This window comes from Ambystoma mexicanum, chromosome 7q (assembly GCF_040938575.1).
Source record: "Ambystoma mexicanum isolate Mex_15411 chromosome 7q, UKY_AmexF1_1, whole genome shotgun sequence".
NCBI lineage: Eukaryota > Metazoa > Chordata > Amphibia > Caudata > Ambystomatidae > Ambystoma > Ambystoma mexicanum.
In genome coordinates this window covers 725,843,065-725,863,693 of record NC_090941.1, presented here as the reverse complement: position 1 = coordinate 725,863,693, position 20,629 = coordinate 725,843,065, and the positions used below count along the sequence as shown (strand labels likewise).

At 46.6% G+C, this 20,629-nt stretch overlaps 1 protein-coding gene across 1 annotated transcript in view; it reads left to right on the top strand.

Annotated features, from left to right (window-relative positions):
* RNF17 (ring finger protein 17) overlaps positions 1-20,629 on the top strand; it is a 3,777,565-nt gene that overhangs the window by 2,179,451 nt on the left and 1,577,485 nt on the right. Inside the window, exon 22 of the mRNA XM_069639339.1 lies at positions 10,852-10,972. Within this exon, the coding sequence (XP_069495440.1) occupies positions 10,852-10,972 (121 nt within the window). The remainder of the gene's footprint in view (positions 1-10,851; positions 10,973-20,629) is intronic.

The following is a 20,629-nucleotide window of genomic DNA, read 5'->3' as shown; positions in this document are numbered from 1 at the left end:
TGTGTGATCTTGGGCACTGGAGCCTCACCTACTCCAGGGCACCATATTTTTCATGTGTGTTACACAGCACCTTCAGTGCAGTGACACAGGGTTGTCTTTTAGACTTCCCACTGACTCAATTTTTCTGGGGCTGACTAATGTCCCCCAGAAAAGATAAAGTTGCCATTAACTTTATTTAGTCACTTTTACCACAGACCCAGTACACCCCATCTTCCATGGAGTATTGGAAAGGGTTAATTCTTATCCCCTTTTGTCTGTGCCTCTTGGAGCATTGTTTGGCTCCCTTTACATTAAGACTTGGCTGGTGGCAGTTGTATCTACCCTAACTTTTCTACCGCGATTATTTTATATAAACGTGTTAATGTTTTAGGCTATTATATTAGCCTCGAACATAAACCCGCTTGACCAAATACATTTTATTTTGGCTCCGGCCGTGTTTATTCGCCATTTCTTTTTGTTAAAGTCTTTCTCATGTTTTACTCTGCACGCCAAACCAGGTTTGGTCCCTTTGTTCATCGCCTTTTCGCGGGCTTCCACACAGAAGTCCTCCTTTAGGTGCCTGAGAGTCTGGGTAGGCAGGTTGTGAGGGAGTGGTTTTAGGACCCCTGCCATGGGTTTGTCCTTGCCAGGTCAGCCACCCTGCTGTGTGATTGACAGCCAGGCTGTATGAATGGAGAAAAAACTGCATAAAAAGCAGGTCTCTGGGACTGGAAGAGCAGAGTCGCCGCTGGAACAAAAGAACCAACGAGGAACTGGCAGAAGAGGACCCGTACAATGACTGAACCGCCCGGTGAAGCCCTGCTGCAGGTCAGAATCTCCAGAATCCGACGACAGCGAAGATCCTCCAGGAAACTTCTTCCCTTGAGCTGGTGGGACCAACCAGTTCACCAAAACTGCAAGCCAGGACCCCTCCTCTGGTCGAATTCGCTGTACAGAGCTACAGTGGGCTGGATAGCCAGGAAGGTCGGACCCTGTTGGGCTTTAAGGAGCGCGCCTTTTATTTGTTGATTTGTTCTGCCGCTGGTTTCTTCCCTGGGTAGTGCAGGACCCTCCAGTCTTCCTACTTCTGATCAGTCCGACAGTCGCTTCAGGAACCTTGAGCCTGCAGGAACTACCAGGAACGTCTACCTCAGCTACAGCTCCCTCTCCGTTTTAAGGTACTGTGCAAATCCGGTTGTTCATTTCGTTCAGCCTCGGTGAAAGTGTGTGAAATCTTTCTCCAATCCGAGGGCTTATCCTTCTCTTCTCTTTGAACTCACTTTTCTACCAACCAACCTCATCCGAAAACTGTGCCACAAGCTTTACCGCAAACTACACTGAACTGTGTTATCTTGAGCAAAAGACTTTTGAAACATTGACTTTGGCCCTAAGCCTTTTCTATCTGATTTGATCATTGTAGTCTCTCTTGTTCGCTTGCCCTAAGTACTTACCTGTTGATGTGGATTCATGTCTGTTAAACCTCTGTCTTTCCCTCCCTTTTAAATTGCTGGAGTGCCATTTGGTCCCACTTCATTTTGTGAGCTTAACTTGTCTGGAATTTAAGGGAAGTGGTGTGGTGTATTAAGAGATTGATTTTTAGACTGCTTATAATAGTGTAATGTTATACAACTGAAGAGTGAAATAAATGTATATTCTTTTACTTGAAAACCTTGAGTCAGTGTTTGCTTGAATCATAGTAATTGCTGTCCTTTGTGTAACTATTTGATACTGCTCACTTACTCTTGAGAAGTCTGGCTGCTCTGCTACTGCTACCACTTTAACTGTGTAGTACGTGCTTGTACCAAAGGTGAAATTGTATTGTCACTTGTAGTCTTAATTGTGTGTGGTGTTCCCAAAGGGTACTGCATATAATTCTGCCTAACGGGCCTTCAGCAAGCCAACTCCAGCGATCACTACCTCAGCAGGGACTTCAAGAGAGCTTGCAAACAAAGTTAAAAAAACAGCTCCCTGAGGTGGCCATGCGTGGTGTAAGAGGGTGTTTGGGAGAATTCTCTCAGCAGAGCTATTGCGGCTAGCACGGTAACACACAGATTTGCCTGGTTTAGAAAGACAGGTTTTGCACCAGATGAATCCAGACTTCTTAACATGCCCTTTGATGGCACTCATTTATTTGGCAGCAAGGCTTACGAGAGCCTCGAGAAGCTGCAGGCCTCCAAAGCAGCAGCCAAATCCCTTGGTGCAGCAATCAGACAGCCACCTACTCGCCCCATTGGTACACCTTGAAGGGGCAGGTCCTTTCGCTATTACTCCTCAGTTGGAAGAGGGAGAGGAATGTCGAATCAAAGAGGTCAGGAAAGATTCCCCCGTGGTGGATGGGGAAGAGGTGCCAAGACCACCCAGACAGGGGCTGCTTTACCCTCAGCCACTGCTTCAGCCGCCTCAAAACCTCTCTGAGGCCTTACTCCACAATAACCCGGTGGGAGGAAGACTCTCACAGCATCTGAAAGAATGGCAAGGTATTACTTAAGATGCATGGGCACTGGAAACAGTAGCCAAGGGTTACTGCCTCCCCCTTTTAAAAAGGCCTCAGGATCATCCAACGGGGAACAACTCTTTCAGAGTTCCAGATCTGCTCCTTATGCAGGAAATGTTAACCTTCTACAGAAAGGTGCTGTAGAACCAGTACCTGTAGCGGAGAGGAACAAGTGTTGGTACTCCCCTTACTTTCTTATCCCCAAGGAGGATGGAGGATTGAGACCCATCTTCAACTGAGACTTGAACAAGTTCCTCAGGAAGTACAGGTTCAAGATGCTCAGACTTTCTCAGATCCTTCAGGCCCTACAGTTTCAGGACTAGATGGTATGATTGGACCTTCAGTATGCTTACTTTGATGTGCCAATCTATCACAAGCACGGAAAGTACCTGAGGTTCGCTGTTGGTGGTTCTCATTATCAATTTCGAGTTCTGCCTTTTGGACTGACCTCTGCTCGAGGGTTTTCACCAAGTTGATGGCAGCGAGTCTCGGGATAGGGGGGAATTCACGTCTACCCCTACCTAGATGTTTGGCTGATCAGGGCTCGCTCTCCTGAGCAGGCCTTGCAACATCTCTGCTTAACCTGCCGCTCCTTCAACTTCAAGAAGTCCCACAATACATCAGAGCTATCCAGGATGCATCCTTGGGAAAAGCCTCGCCGCCCGAGGTTAGGGCTCTAGACATTCTGCAGCTGGTCAACAAATTCCAAAATGCCCAGAGTCTTCCGACCTTCGATTTTATGAGGTTGCTCAGCCTCACGGCATCCTGCATTTTCCTGGTGCCAGAGGCTCTCCTGCGAATGAGATCACTTCAATGGGCTATCGGGACTCAATGGTCACAATTCTCAGACAAAATGTCAGACCTCCTTCAGGCTCCAAGTAGACTAGCACAGGATCTTCTGTGGTGGACCTACCAAGAAAACATTCTTAAATGAGAACCTTTTTGGCAACCACGGCCAGGGATAATTGTAGTGACTGACGCCTCACTCACGGGGTGCGGAGCACACTCCAAGGATCTGACAATCAGCGGTTGTTTGTCTCCGTCGGAATTCAAACTACACATCAATGTATTGGAGCTTAGGGCGATCAGACTAGTGCTGAAGGCCTTTCTGCCCTCTGTTCGGGGAAAGGATGTCCTGATAATGACGGACAACACAGTAGCCTTGTACTACCTCAACAAGAGAGGAGGGAGGCGTAAGGTCACTACCACTGTGCAGAGTAGCAATGCAGCTCTGGTACTGGCCAATTCAAGAAGGAATCTCTCTATCAGCAGTTCACCTAGCCGGAGAGAAGAACACGACGACGGAAGCTCTGAGCAGGCAGAATGTAGTCTCCCACGAGTGTGAACTAGTTGAGGCAGTCCATCAAAAGATCTTGGCCCTTTGGAGAATCCCTCAAGTGGACCTGTTCCTGACCAGTGTCAACAGGAAGTGCGAACTGTTCTGCTCCAGGGAATTACCCCCAAGAGGAGTTCTAGGGGATGCGTTCGTAGTGGACTGTCTCCAGTCCTCGTCATTCCTCAAGTCATCAGGAGGCTGAGAAAGTTAGGAAAACCCATGATCCTAATTGCCCCAGATTGGGTGGGAGGACATTGTACCCGGATCCATCTGCCCACCAATACGTCTGCCACAAAGAGAGGACCTTCTCTCGTGAGAGGAGGGTCTGGTTCTCCATCCAGAGGTCAAGACACTCAACCTTCATGCGTGGCTTCATAGAGGTTGAGCTATAAGGATTGGGAACCCCCGGATGATGTAATGGAGATTTTGCTTTTGGCTAGAAGGCCAGCAACGAAGTCCTTCTACCACTGCCGTTTTAACAAGTTTTACAACTGGTGCAGGGAAAAGACTGTGGACCCTTTTACTTGCAGCACACCTATGGTGTTATCATTCTTGTTACACCTGGCTAATTTGGGGCTCCAGGTTGGCACAATTAAAGGTTATCTGGCGGCTCTTTCAATTTTTAACCGCTCCTCTGAAGAGACATCTTTCTTTAAGATTCCACTGGTTATACAGTTCTTGAAAGGATTGAGAAATGTCTTTCCTCCGGTCCCTTTCCAAGTCCCCTTCTGGGATCTCAACCTGGTTCTCAAATTCTTAATGTGTGCTCCATTCGAGCCTATCAACTCCTGTCCTTTAAGGCTGTTGGCTTTAAAGCCCATTCTTTTAGTGGCCCTTACATCAGCCTGTAGGGTGTGTGAACTTCAAACCTTGTCCTGCAAGCCTCCTTACACAGCCTTCTTTAAGGATAGAGTGGTCCATAAGGTCAAACCCACATTTTAACCTAAATTTGTGTCCGAGTTTCCTCTAACTCAAAAGATAATTTGACCTTCTTTCTATCCCCCACCTCATTCTTGAAAGGAAGAGGAGATGCTGCACAGGCTTGACTCAAAACATGCACCTGTTTCTTATTTCCAAAATTGTCTAAATTGAGACAAGACGATCAACTTTTTATTGGATATACGTGCCATAAATTGGTATGGCGGTTTCAAAACAAACCTTAATCCTCACAATTTCTGAATGCTACAGGTTAGCTGAAAAAGATCCCGCTGAGGGGCTCAGGGCACATTCAACCAGGGGCATGGCTACTTCCTCTGCCTTACAGAAGGGAGTCCCAATTAAGGATATTTATGCAACAGCAATGTGGTTCTCAGTCCACACATTCACCAAGCACTATATTCTGGACTCTTTCTCAGGCCAGGATGGTGATTTTGGGAAGGCAAAGTTACACTCTGTACACACAGGCCTTTAGGAACTCCCAAATTCTAATTTGAAAATTCTGATTCCCTCCTCCGGCAATACAAATACTTCTCTGGGAGTCTATCATAAAATGAGGAATACGTGGGAGGACACAATCCATTTGAAGAACAAGTTACTTACCAATGCTAACATTCTTTCTACTGGATGTTCCTCCCACGTATTCCTCATCGTCCCTCCCAGCCTACCCCGCAGTTGAATTTCCATGTTATAACAGTTTACGCTCTTTCAGAGTGAGTAGTTGTCGGGCGTAGGATAAACCAACTCCCGTAAAAATCAGAACTGAAGCCAAAGGTCGCTGCGTGTGCTATATACCTTCGATGACGTTGAGACGGAGGCCCTCGAGGGATATTGTATCGACGCGCAGCCCCTCCTGCTGAAATTTCCTTTCTGAAGCAGCTAAAGCTGGATATGGAGCTATCATAAGATGAGGAATATGTGGGAGGATCATCCAGTCGAAAGAACGTTAGCATGGGTAAGTAACTTGTTCATCTACCTTGTGTTTGTAGATCTTGAAGCAGCATTTGATAGTCTCCTGCCCACTCCTGTAGAGGGACCCTACAGAGCCTAGCTGTTCAACTCCACTTATACATACAATATGGCTAGTATACTCCAGCAACTATCCATGGGTCAGGGGCGACATATGCATGGGACCCGGTGAAACTTTTAATATTAATATTGGAGTCCGACAAGGCTGCGTTTTGGTGCCTTTGTTTTCGCTGTTCATTAACAAACTAATAACAGCACTGATATTGCTACAAAGATTGAGGCTGTGGAATTTTTTGATTATTTGGGCATTAGGATTGATGCCACTTTGTCATGGAAACCATTGGTCAAGAATGGCTGCACCTTATTCGGACATAGAGACGAAGCAGTATTAACATTTTAAAAAATTCAGGAGGATAGATTAATATCTAGCACCCTTGAAGTTGAAGCAAGCTGTTCCGGCATCCATGAATGGTGCGGAGGTCTGGGGTTTCATCGAAATAAACCAGAACCAAACCATAGAGAATAAAATAGTTAAACAGTTACTGTCGTTACCATACCATGTTAGAAATCGGTCTGAGGGGCATCTCATACAAAGCCAAATTAAAGCCTTTGACCTACTGGGTGAGGATTTGGACAAGTGAGGTGCTTAAACATTATCGGGTGGCTTTGAACGATCTTCTAGAATCCCCTGGAGCCGTCTCTTTGCCATGGCTGAAATACCTGAAGAACATGCTGGTCAAATTACATCTTCTGGATTTCTGGTTTTATCCACACCAATTGGGTGCACCCCTTTCAAACCACTTTTGATCAAGACATTCGATTGCTGGGTCAATACTAAGAGATGCCGCTGTTCAGCCCGGATCAATTTGGTTATGGAATATGTACGTAGGAAAGACTCGAGCACTTTTGAACACTATCTTGACAGGTGGGATTCTATGAACAGATTGTTCCTACTAAAACTGTTTTGGGATTTTACCGGTTGGCTATTTATGTTCTTATGGGGGCCAACTGTATCAAAGCAATGTTTTTACTGCAAAATTGCTGACGAAACTATAGTGCATTTTTTTTTCCCCTTTTTATAAATCTTTCAGGTCCCGTTGGCTGAAGCCTCTTATACTAAAATAAGGCATACAGAATATTTTCTGTGCCTTAGACCTTGTAACCCATCACGATTTAATGAAAGAAAGCTTGATATTGAGATATGAGAGATGCATGGAAAGAGGTAAAACTTGACAATTAGGTGATTGATGTTATAATTCAAAGGCATCTTTATTGTAATCGTCATTTATATAGCGCCATTTCCCCATTTGTATGGACTCAATGCGCTTTGTGGTTTGAACGCCCTCGGGGACCAAAGTCCATGTATGGGAGAATCTAAGAGTTACGTTTAAGATGCGTGTGTGCACACTGCAAGGTTAGGATTTAGGAGGGTTGGCTGGGCCCCAATAAGCGGCCAAGGTCAGGCACGTGGGTGGGTTCTGTTGGTGGATACGTATGTAGTGGTAGCGCGGGAGAACATGTGTGCCCAGCTAAACCAAATGTATGTTTCGTTTTCAAAGGTTGTCGCTGTATACTAATGGCTGTGGTGTTGGGGTACCGCAGGGGTTTCAGAGTGGGCGGATGCGCGAGGTGTTAGACCAGATTTGCATTGCCATAGCTGCATTCTAGAGCGCATGGATGGGGAGTTGTGCCTATGGCATGTGTCCACAGATGTGGTGCGAGTTATACATACCTTAATCTCAGACATCTGGCAAGTGGGGGTAACTCCCAGACTAGAGAGTCAGCAGTAACTAGAAACACCCCGACCTGGGAGACCTAGCAAGTAGGAGAAACTTCCAAGGTAGCGATACAGCAAGTAGAAGCACATATTAAGTAATCTTTTTGACTGTTTGCATGAGTACAGTTAATTATTACTACTATGGCAGCTAGTTGAGATTAGGAATATAACTTTTGTAGTTTCTTTAATCTCTTTTTAGATCGTGGTGAGCGTGGGTGAAATTTGCTGCTAGTCTAATACCGGATGTTTTAATAATTGTGCACTATACAACTAGAACTCTATTGAAAAGGATAAAAGTTCAACTTTGTGTCTCTTGTAGTTTGTAATTCCCCACGAATTTGCAGCACATTACCTGATCACTAATTTTGCACAATGATTATTGGCACTTGTTCTGTTGACTTGCACTTGATTACCTAGATGCCTTATGGCTTTGGCGCTATATACATTTTATAACATAACATACTGTCAGGTCTATGACTGGGATGAATTGTTAATGCTTCATATGTTTTTTTTCTCCTTTTTAACTTTAGATGTTAGGGTTTTAAGTTTCTATTTATGTATTATTATCTGCATGTATGTTTTGATACAATTCTTTGATGCCTGTCGAAATAAATGTATTATAATCATCAAAGTTAGACCCTTTGGAATTGGTTTCATATCTGATATACATGTCTCGAGGTGTTAGAATCCTGTGCAGTTCCCTTGGGGAACACTGCAAAAAGATTAAGACTACAGGAGCAGCAGTAAACCCAATTGGTAGCAGTCTGCACCACCCAGATTTACCTGGTAGCTGTGGCTGAGCAGTCGGACCTCTCTCAAGAAGAGTAGGGCAGTATGCAGAGTATACACAATAGGGTCAAAACACAGTAGAGCAAACAAACATTGACCAGAGCTTTGTATAAAAGTATATGGTTATTTATTTAAAACACACTTTAGGTAATACACTAGCACTCTCAATGAAAAGTAATCTAAAACACAGTCAGGTACGTATACCCACCTCCCTTGATAACTATCAGACAAGTCGGGGTTAAAGCACAATTATTTGTTAAGACAGAAGTGAGTGCTTAACCTAGATGGCACTCCAATAGTTGAGGTTAAAAAGGGAGAGAAAAGGCAGAACATAAAATAAAACAGTTCCCAACACTTTAAGAGTTCAGAGCAAGGGGAGAAAGGCAGGTTATACCCAAAGTTCATAGGCCAGGCCCACTTTATATGGAGCAAAGCGAAATGTGCCCCGGATCACACGGTTTAAAGTGCACTGAAAGTCTTTGCAGAGTGTTAAAAAGAGGTTGGGGTGAGTCAAAAGATATAGTTAGAAGGCCTGGAGCCAACCCAGTTTAGAAGCCAAGGATTTAAGGGTTCCTTTAGCAATATGTAGAAAGGGGAGGCCAGGCAGGACACAGTACCTTAAAGACAAAGGACTCTCCAGCGGGGGCAGTTGTTCCTGGCAGTGGTTGCAGTACGTCGTTCCGACCAGGGGAAGAGAGGATCTCATCGAGGAGGAAACTTGGAGTCGTTGCACTGCACAGGGATGAAACCAGCCGCGGAGTTCCCGATTAAAAGGTGAGGTCCTTTTATTCGCAGTCAAAAGTGGTGAGCTTGGCTATCCGGCCGCCGGGGTTCTTGGCACGGGCGATTCGACCAAGGGCTGTCTTTGGAAGGCGAAAAAGGGTGAACTGGTTGGTCCCACCAGCTCAGAGGAAGAAGACTCGTCCAGCAGAAGATCTTCTCTTGTCGTTGGGAAAGTGGTGAGGTAGCTGCAGCAGGGCTTCACCGGTGGTGTCGTCGTTGCAGATGACTCAGCTTCGTCCCTCTTCGGATTCTTAGGTCCTGTGGCGACTTCTGAAGTTCCAGTCCCATAGGCCCTGCTTTTATGCAGAAAAACCCAAATTCATCAGCCTAGCTGTCAATCACACATGCCAAGTGATGAGCCGGGCGGCTCACCACAGGGCCAATCGAGTAGAGTGCGGCTTGGGTTGCTAAGGCAACGCAGTCCAGGGTGCCTATTCCCCCCCTCCACCCCTCCTATGGAACCCAGACAGAGTGGCACCACTTGGAGGGCTTCTGTGGAGAAGCCCGCCAAAATAGTGGAACAAAGGGCTCGACCTTGGTCAGAGTTACAGAGACGGACACAAACGCCATTTTAGAATTGAGTTCTGGCAAAAAGACCCAACCGGTGATTTAATATTAAATAAATAACCCGGCGGTATCTTTAACATTGCACCAAAAAGTGGTGCGTTTAAAATGAATAGGAAATTCCCATAGAGAATATTCCGGTGGAATATTTTGCGTGGTAACCACTGCCACCAGCCAGAAACTCGGCAAGGGGGGACTGGACAGTGCCCCCTTGAAAACAGACCCAGGGGCAATCGAATTACCCCTTACCAGTACTTCCAAAATATGATGGTTTGTACTGGTTCTGTTCACAATTTTGGACTAGTAAAGCCAATGTTGACTTTACATGCCCTGGGAGACAGTAGTCTGTCCCAGGGTATGGAGTCTATGTTTGGGGGTCACTGTGACACCCCTGTGGTACTGCACTGAGGGTGCTGTGTACCACACAATCAGAAAAACAGATGATACCCTATGAAGTAAAAAGAAACCCCATAGCCCATAAGCACATAACAAGTCAAAGACACACCTCAAATCATGCCTAAGAGTGGGAGTAAAAGAGTCTCACTCTTAGCAGGGGGAAAAAAAACAAACCCCAAAAATCCAGCAAAGCTGCTGGGGGACTCACTAGGGTTGGGAAATGTGCCTTATAAGAGAATTCTCCCTAACACGAGGAAAACCTTTTTTCCACATGGTGTGAACCAGCCTCATGTTACTGGATTCTGGGTGGTTGGTGAACCGATACATTTGGAATGTTGCTGGTCTATTCAATGAGATCTCCCAAGGCATATTCACTGGTATTGATTAAGTACAAGAAAGGATGCAACCTTTCTTGAACGTTTGTGGGTTTGGCATTCATTCTGGCCAACAGCAGGATAGCTCTATCGAAGATGTGGCCATTTATATGCCTTATGGGTAAGATATGTGATTACATTTACTTCATCTGCATCAATGGCCATTAGTTAAGCAAAATTTAGTGGCGGGTTGAGAATGGCAGACAAAACCTGGATGAGCTTCCGAATGAGCAACAAGCAGGACATTCTTGAGTTGGCGGGTTTGTACAGTTCTGTCGGACAGGCTGGTTTGGTTGGATCTTACCGATTTAAGCAGGTTGTAAATGAAGTGATGCAATCTTTTATTTTTGTACCTGGTAAATCCCATAGTGATCTTGATGTTGTTCAGTTCTGTTTTTTCTTTTTTTCATTTCTTTTTATTCAATATGGTTTTAAGTCAGCTTTTCTTTCTCAGGGAATTTGGTGCCAGCTTGCACACATTGAGCCATTAATGCAATCACCAAACTGGAACACAGAAGTGGTTGAGGAATTTGAAAAACTAGTTTGTGAAAAGCCTATGCAGTGTACAGTCATTAGTAAGTAAAACACACACAAATGTGACAACGCTTTTGTTTTTCAAAGTGCTTTTTTATCTATAGAAAGCTATTGGATTTTTCCTATTTTAATGGATTCCTACCTTCCACAGATTCCTCATCTTAGTTGTAAATCTTCCTGCACAAGCTGCTCTTTGAAGCATTCAGCCACTAAGGGGGCTCCCTGTAGCGCCGCTCGGCACTGTTATGTGCCATGATGGCAGACATGTCAGGGACAGTGTTGTATGAAACCTTTGGCAACTCATCAGCTCATTTCCTTTTGTCTGCTCAGTAAATAGTCTGGTTAGAATTGCTTTTTTATAACTGTTATGTCAATTCCAAAGGTTGGCTTCAAACCCTGTTCGGATTTTGCATGGCTCACGTCGGTTTCCAACCCCCACGAGGTGTGCCTTTTCTACCATGGTGTAGGATATGTCCTGGATGACTACAGTTCATGCCAATGCATGTGCCCAAAGGCTATTTGGGAGTGTGCAGCAACGTTTTTTACTTTTTTCCACAAGGGTGGGAGGCACACTCTAGTTGCCCGATCAGGATCATGCTCATTCTTCTTACAAGAGGATTCTGGAAACCAAGTCTGTCTGGTGAGAAGTCCCCTTGCTCTCTGGACTGAGACTGTAAGGAAAAGAAATTGAAGAAACAGTCCCACAAAAAGTTCCCACTCTCCCAGTGTGGCAATGCAGCTTTCTTCTTCGTCTTTCTCCTCCTCAATCCAACAATAACAGATACCTCTGTCGAGTCTCCACCTCCTAACATACCATTTTCAGACAGTTCTTCCTCCACCACCAAGAGGTGGGATGCCTTTGGGCAGTAGATGCTGAACATCTTCTCCAAGGTCCTTGCGCTGGCAGCAGAACAAGGTCCCATCACACTTGGATGAGTCAAGAGAGGATCCTTTTCTGGCCACAACCTCACACCTGCTGGCTTATCTCTGGTGCCAGTATTGGTGCCTGCACCCCTCAAGTGCGGTGTGGTTCAGCCCTGGTATTGAAGTACAGGCTTCCTGGGCTTTGGCACAACCTGGCCAGATTTGTTGGCAACATTGAGCCAATTGTTTATGCGGTGGAACCCTTGCATTCAGGTGAGCTGGAGGAGTTCCCAGAGGATTTTGAAAATCTGCGTGTGGCCCTTTCTGAATTGCTTTGCATTCTGAAGGATGCCAGGGGACTGGACACTTTACCCAGAGCTGGATTTTATATAGGCCTCTGCTTATGGAAAACTGCATGCGTCCTTCCAACAGTCCATTGCTAAGATAGTTGATGCTGTGGGCTAACAGCACTGACTAAGCCAGTAGTTACTTTTGACAATACGGACATTCTGGAAGAGGGTCCTCCAGAAGAGACCCTTGTGCCATCTAACCTGGCGGTTGCTGCCCAATGGATGGTAGTGTGGATTAAAACTGGTCTCGACCGAGACTTGGTAAGGAAGAATTCTCTGCCGCCAACGCATCCAGGCTTCTTTTCAATGTCCAAGAGCCTGGTGATTCTGACCTCTGTGGTGGCTACTTAGTTGGCCACTTGCTAACGTAGCCAGGGATAACAAGAAACGGATGCGTTTAGTTGTACAGTGTTTGTTCTTTGCAGCCTGGCTTTGATGGCTGGGAATGTCCTGGCAACATACACTGCATGTGAGGTCTGATCTCTGAGGCTGCAGAGAATCTGAGATGAAGGGGGTTTTACTTCTCTGCACTTAGTTGGGAACGAGGCAGCCTGTCTGAGCCTCCTGTCGGGCCCAGACATGGCAGACTTTGTGTATAGTACCGTGGGTACAAAGTCTATCATTCATAGGCATTCCTTGATCTGGACATATGCATTTGCCCCCGACATTCAGGTCTATTTTTTTTTTTTTTTTTTTTTTTTAATGTATGTATTAAGTGCATTTTGGTTTAAACATAAACCCTCTGCACGTATTCAAATCACATATACATAATTATCAGCATTACAGTACATTATACAGTTAAGTAACACTAATTTAAAATGAGGTAGAAAATTCATAAAACAATCATCTATTCACACACAGACCCACAACATCTTAAAGTCTACTTCTTTCCATCTACTATCCTAAGAAAATACCAATTTTCTGTACTCTAGATTGTTACGTTGATTACTTTAGCATTAAGTTGCCTTTTATCTATTTTCCATACATGGTATGAAGCTACCGTAATGACTGGTGACTCAGCAGAGTTTACACTAACCCAACATTGGTCTTTTTCTATACTTGACAGGGTAGTAACAAATCTAGAAAATCCCTTCCAATAGGAACTGGTCATGTGTGTGCATGCTGTTAAAACGGGTCTAGCTGTTTCTATCTTACTACCACACATTCAACCGTTTTTTTTTCATAAGGAACGCTAGTGCAAGCTCCTATATAATAAAAAATTCCCAAGATGTCAAAATGCAAGTTTAGTATAAATCTCTTAAGCTGTATATCAAAAAGCTTCAACAAATATGAACAAGAAACTTCAATATATTCACAATATCTCTTTTTAATGGAATTCTTTTCTCCTGCAGATTCCTTAGCTGATGGATATTCCCTCCAGCTCTGTGGTCGTCGGCTCCTGACATCACATCAGGTGTCGTATAAGTACCACGTCTCTACGCCCCAACCTCAGTTCCTCTTTTTCTGTGCTCTAACATGTTGCTTGGGAATACAGAGCTTTGACTCTTTCGATGTTTTTTTCATCATACATCTTGTTTCTTCTCTAATTCCTTGACGCACAATGTTGGTCGCAAGGGTGTCCGGTTTCAAGCAGTGTTCTGACTGTGGCAACAAGATGTCCCTCACCTTCCCACACAAGTTGTCTCTGGTGCCTTGGCACGGGTCACAGGACTGACTGGTTGCTGTTGTGCTCCAAGATGCAGCTGAAATCCCTTTGCGACCGAGCTACTAAACTTGTGATGGGTCGACTGCCCTCAAAATCTCTGGCGCGGTCGACTGTTTGGTCTTCAGAGGCCGAAACTGTGGGGCATACCCCCGAGAAACACAGGCGGAAGAAGAAAAGGTCGCACTCGAGGAGCCACTCTTCCTGGTCCCGAAAAAAGAGAAGGCGCCATTGATGGGACTCTGAGTCGTTGACGGAGCAAGGTAAGTCGTCGGCTGGGCCTACTACTCACCAGGAGTGGGAGGAGTTTAAAACCTTGATGCTGGCAATGTTCAAGCAGCATGCTGCAGTGGGCGCCGCTCCCACCCGCACGCAGCATGCCTCAGAGCCAAGAGCGGCACCCCTTTAGTGCCCCAGTACTGACTATGTCGGCAGCGATTAATCTTTCGACGGCAAAAGAAATATCATGGAAGCTGGAGTACCCCTGTGCGTCCAAGGATGTCGACCCTACGGCGTATCGATTTCTGTCAACGCTAACATCCACCATGGCAGCGCCGAAGGACAAACCCTCGATGTCGACGGTTGTTGAGAAGGTCTTTACTCCACAACCCCAGTCCGAATTTTTCGAGACCATGACTGGTATCTTCGGTCATTACAACGCCAATGACCAAGATGTCAAACCGTTTTTCTCGGGTACTGGAGGGGTCGACTATTTTGACAACCAAAACAGGCTTCTACAACTAGCTCATGGCCTCCAAGATGCTAGTGGTCTGGACTCTTTGCTTGACCTCGAGTGTCAACAGTCCCAGCCTTACGTTCACAATATTTCAAAATACAGGGCTCTGATAGAAAGGGTTATTGACACCCTGGGACTACACTCAACAGTGGCCCCTGCGCAAGGTTATGACCTTATTGACATCCTAGAGGAAGGTTGTTAGTCAGAATCCTGTGCAGTGCCCTTAAGGATGACTACACACAATTAAGACTACAAGTGGTAATACAAGTTCACCTTTGGTACAAGCCTGTACTACACTGTTAAAGTGGTAGCAGTAGCGGAGCAGCCATACTTATCTGAAGAGCAAATGAGCAGTAGTAGAGATTACACAAAGGACCACAATTACTGTGACTCAAGCAAACACTGACTCAAGGTTTTTGGTTGAAAAGAAAAAGTACATTTATTTCTAGACCATCTGTTTGTAAAACACTTCACGTCTATTAATGTAAAACCACACTTAAAATACACTACACACAACCAATTCTCTTTGTGCAGAACAACTCAAGGTATGTACGTTAGGATTTGACAGACCGGTGTTATGAAACAAAAGGTGTTACCGGGAATACATATGCGATCACTTTTTGACAGTAATGACAGTTCAGTCTTCCTAAAGATACGCGTAACCGCAGGAAGAAATGTTACCGTAGTTAAAACACACTTAGCATCTGAGTTAACAAAAGAGAGGTGGGGACAAAAATCATAGGCCATACTTTTGTCAAGGCAGGCAGAATCAGAGAACACTTTCTGACAAGAAGATAAGTCAATAGGCCTGCGCCAGTGTCAAGTGGAACCGGGTTCCTGTTGTCGAGGATCACACAGTCCGATAGTTCACGATTGAAGATTGCCAGGAGTACTTGGATATTGTCAACAGAGGAAGCAAAAGTTATAAGAGGGAAGGAAGACAAGGGCAAGCCTTGGATGAGGAGAAAAGGGTTCACCCTAGTTCCTCGAAGCTGGACACAGTACCTTATTCTTTGAAGAAGCTGGTGCCACAGCAGTTGTTCCTGTTAGTTTCTTGTAGACTCACGGTTCCTGGAGCTTCAGTCGTGGGGACAAAAAGGAGGACGTCTGGAGGGATCTGCACTACCCAGGGATGAGGCCAGCAGCAGCGAAGGTAAATAAAAGGTGCACTCCTTTAAAACAGGAGAGGTTCTACAGATAGCTATCCGGACCACTACAGCAGTGTGCAGCGATTTCGACCACGAAGAGGATCCTCTGATTGTGGAAGATGAGCTGGTTGATCCCACCTGGCTCAAGGGAAGAAGACTCCGGACTGGATCTTCTCTTGTCATTGAAGGGTAGATAGCTCAGGACTGCAGCAGGGCTTCACTGGCACTCTGGCTTTCAGCAGCCGTCTTCTTCTCCGCTTCTCTTCGGTTCTTTGCAGTTCCAATGGGGACTCTGTCATCTAGCCCAAGAGTCCTGCCTTTTATGCCAAAATCCCCCATTCACACAGCCTGGCTGGCAATCACTCAGCAGGGGGGTTGTCCAGCCCGGACAACCACCTCAGCCAATCAACACAAAGTGCAACTTGGGTCTCCAAGGAGACCCTATGCAGGGGGTGACTACACCCCTCCCTCACATTCAGCCCACCTAGACACCCAGACGCCAAAGGAGGGCTTTGCAGAACCCTGCCAAAGGTCGGCGAACAAAGGAGGCAAACCTGGTTTGCCACGCAAAGAAAGACCCAAGAAGTATATTAACAAAAAGAAATGGCGCTTAAACCCAGCCGGAGCCGAAATAAAAAGTATTTGGACAAGCGGGTTTAAAACTCGAGGTTACTAAAATAGCCTAAAACGTTATCACGTTATGTAATATAATCGTGGTAGGAAAATTAGGGTAGATACCACTGCCACCAGCCAAGTCTTAATGTTAAGGGAGGCACAGATAAAAAAGGCTAAGAATTAACCCTCTCCAATGCTCCATGTAAGATGGGGTGTTCTGGATCCGTGGTAAAAGTGACTATGTAAAGTTAATGGCAACTTTACACTTTTCTGGGGGACAGTAGTCGTCCCCAGAAAATGGAGTCGGTGGGAAGTCTAAGACAACCCTGTGTCACTGCACTGAAGGTGCTGTGTAACACACAAAGAGTGGGGCTACTGAAGTGGTGTACTCCAGAGTCCACAATCACGAAAACAGTTGAAATACACATGGCAAAACACAGGTAAGAGTGGGGGAAAAGCTCACGCTTACCAGGTGGAAAAAATAAACTCCAGAAATTCAGCACAGCTGCTGAGGGACTTACTAGTTAAGGGAAATTAGCCATAGAATGAGAATTCTCCCTAACACTGGCTGCACGCAGACCATATACAAGATGCTCTTACGTCCCGTCCCCTTTCCTCCATACTGCATGGGCAGCCCTTCCTAGGGACGGGAGACAGAAACTTTTTCACTAGAAAAAACGTCTTCCCCTTTAAATTTAGAGGCACGCAGGGGTGCGGCCCTGGGAGCATGCGCTCCCCTGACCCTGCCCTCCGGTGCCACACCTCAGTCCCCTTTTCCACATCGACGGGAGCAGCCAGATTTCACCAGCGCTCCTGGGTTTGGCTTCGGCCATGTAATTCCACTGGCTCTTCCCCGGATACTTACTTCTGTCTTTTTGTCTTTTATCAATCAGGTACTCGGTCCTCTGGCGCCACGCTCCCCCCCAGTGTATGTCGACTTCAGCAGGTGTCCAGCCTGCGAGGGGCTCTTTCCTACGTCCGACCCCCATGCCCTTTGCCTCTGGTGCTTTTGCCCCAGCCACTGATGGGAGGCATGTACCGTGTGCGATGCACTTTCTTTGCATGCCCTGAAGAACAGACTGGCTACATGGAGGTAGCTCTTCGAGAGGTCGCCTCCAGAGGACTTGAAGGACTTCGTCGAGCATCGATCAAGGACTCCTTCCCCAAGGAAACGCCAGAGCAAAGAAACCTCTCAGGTTCTCATACCAGCACGAGTACCAAGGCTAATTCAGCTACCGGCCGCCAGGCCAATGGGTCCGTAGATCCTGCCGAAGACAGTGCTGAGGTACCGGAAAGGCTGAGGGGGGGGCCTGCACGCAGCACTACCGGCGGATCTGCCGAGGGTGACACGCCTACCAGGTCTCGGCCTGAGGTGCAGGCTAGGCCTCATGCAGTCCTGGAGGAGTCTGGGCCCAGTGACCATACCACCATGACTTAGGCACGTGGCTTGCAGCTCGACAATATGGCCTCCAGACCAGACGGGCACTCTTCCAATACCGCACAGAGGAACGGAGCAGGTGGAAGAACGAGTGTCAAGGTAGGACTGGTGTCAACTGGGACTGGTGTCAACCAAGTATGTGGCCTACAGTCTATCCATCATTACCACAGGGCAGGTTTCCCCTGCGACCAACTAGACAGAATATGCAACGGCTCCAGCAACCGCCGGCTGTCTCGTCAATATCACCTGCCACCCCACCGGCCAGTGAGGAAAGGTTCCTCTGGCTCATGAAATCTCTTCAGATGGAGGCCACCCTCTGGGATGCTATCAGGGACATGGTCCCTCCGCCTGTGCCCATAGTCTTTCCTCCTATGGCTCCAGCGTTGCAGGCCCCAGTGTAGCCCCTGCTGCCCACGCCGGCTCCTTCGATTCCGGCTCCCCTGCCTCCCACAGTTCAGGTGGTTCCGTACTACCCTCCTCTGCAGCCTCCGGCTCCGGTCTCCACACCTCAGCCCTCGGCGCCCAGCACTCCTCTTCTTGCGCCGGGCCAGCCATACATATTATCCCTACCAAAAATATCGCCGTACATATGGTAGTTTGTCTCGCCATAGGGAATATTTTTTGGGGGGATAATTTGTGGGAGCAGGGGTTGCGGGGGTGTCCCCTGCAGGGCCCATGGCTCAATATCGCCACAAAAATATGGCGATATTTTTGTATCGCAATATTTCGAGGGGATTGGGTCCTCTGACGTATTCCATATCTATGACAGTAATCACCACAGCTGTGCTTCTTCGGAAAATCTTTCTGCGTCCTGCGTCGATGACGTCGATATGCCGTCCTCGATGGCCTCCGTCGAGCTGACGTCACCGGATGTTATAAGTAGGGCGCACGACGCCCGTAGCCTCAGTTCCGTTTTTTCCGCGATCGTGTTCGCTTCGGAGATCTCGGCGCGCCTCGATTCTACTGAATCCTGTTCTTTCGGTTCTTCGAACTGTTGCTTTATTCCCATCGAATATGTCTTCAGCTTCTTCCACCCCACGGTCCGGGTTTAAGAAGTGTCGGGTATGCGGGTCCAAGATGTCCCTGACAGATACGCAAGACGCTTGCCTCTGGTGCCTCGGGTTGGACCATGATACGGACGACTGTGTCGACTGCCAATCGCTCACTTCGAATGCCTTGCAGGAGCGTAAGAAGCAGCTGTCGGTCGGTAAGGTGGCCAATCCCCGGAAGTCGCGTTCCACTGATCTTTCGACGGACGATTCGAGGGGCGACTCTCCGCATCGTCGTCGTGAGTCCGGGGGTTCTCGGTCTGGGAGTCGGTTGTTAGGCAGAAACCTGTGCAGTTCCATTAGGGACCACTGCAAAAGGCTTAAGACTTCAGGTGTTGGCAGTAAACCCAATTGGTAGCAGTCTGTACCACCCAGATTTACCTGGTAGCTGTGGCTGAGCAGTCAGACTTCTCTCAAGAAGAGTTTGGCAGTATATAGAGTATACACAATAGGGCTAGAAATACAGTAGTACAAGCAAACACTGACCAGAGCTTTGGTATAAAAGTATATAATTATTTATTTAAAAACACACTTGTAAAAATACACTGGCACTTATACGTCAGGCAAGTTCCAACAAAGCCACTAGAAATATATACACCTCCCTAATTAATTATTTGACAAGTCTAGGTTAATATACCACTTATTTAGCAAAACAGAGGTGAGCGCGTAACCATAGATGGCACTCCAATAATTGTTAAAAAAGGGAGAGAAAAGGCAGAATAGGAAAATCACACAGTACCAACACTTTTAAAGAACCACAGCAATTCAAGAAAGGCAGGGTCTACTGTAGAGCAAAAAGTTCATAGGCAAGGCCCACTCTTGGAGAGAGCAAGGCAGAATGTGCCCAAGATCACACAGTGGAAATGCAATAAAAGTCTTTGCAGGAAAGTCAAAAAGAGGTTGGATCAAGTTAGAAAGTTAATGTTATCAGGTCCGAGGTCACCCCAGGATAGAGAGTCAAGGATTTACGGGGCACCTTGGACAGTCTGTTGCAAGGGAGACCAGGCTGGACACAGTACCTGAAATGATGAGAAAGCTCCAGCAGGGGCATTTGTTCCTGGCAGCGGGTGCAAGTCGGGCATTCTTCCAGGGGAAGAGAAGATCTCGACGTGGAGGAAAGCTGGAGATCGGTGCACTGCCAGGGAAGAAACCAGCCACAGAGTTTTTATTTTTAAAAACAATTTTATTGCATATTTAACAAACCATTACAAACCAAACTTGCAGTGCAAATATCAACAATACAATTTTCACACTGTTCATTACACAATTTTCGTCACTGCTCCCCTTATCCCACCCCCATTACGAGCCTATTTATTCTGTTCACTTTGAGTCTGCGCCGCGTGGTGGGGCCTCCTTTCCGTTTGACTCTGTCAAGTCCCGCGTAATTCCAAACAGTTCCGCTACTTGTGATTTCCATGCCATCAGGGTTCCCACCTCTTCCTCCCCCTCTGTATTACTTGCCTCCTGCCATACCGTGGTCTCCGCCTCCGCCCACCTCTGTAAATCCTTCCACCATATCTCCACATGTGGCTTATGACAAGTCTTCCAGCTCATGGCGATCCTTCTTTTTGCAAGCACATATGCTAAATCCTTCAGTTTATTGACATGTTTAAGTTTCTTTGATCTGGGAAACCCCCCAAGTAAACAGGCCCAAGCTGAATCTATGACCAGGGTGACCCCCTTCTCTGCCAGTTTCCCAGCTATTTCGTTCCAGAAACGTTCAATCACCGGGCAGGACCAGAACATGTGTACCATATCAGCCTGTTCTTCATCGCATTTGGGACATGCCTGTCTGCCAGCGTTTGCAAACTTCGATATCCTCAGGGGTGTCATGT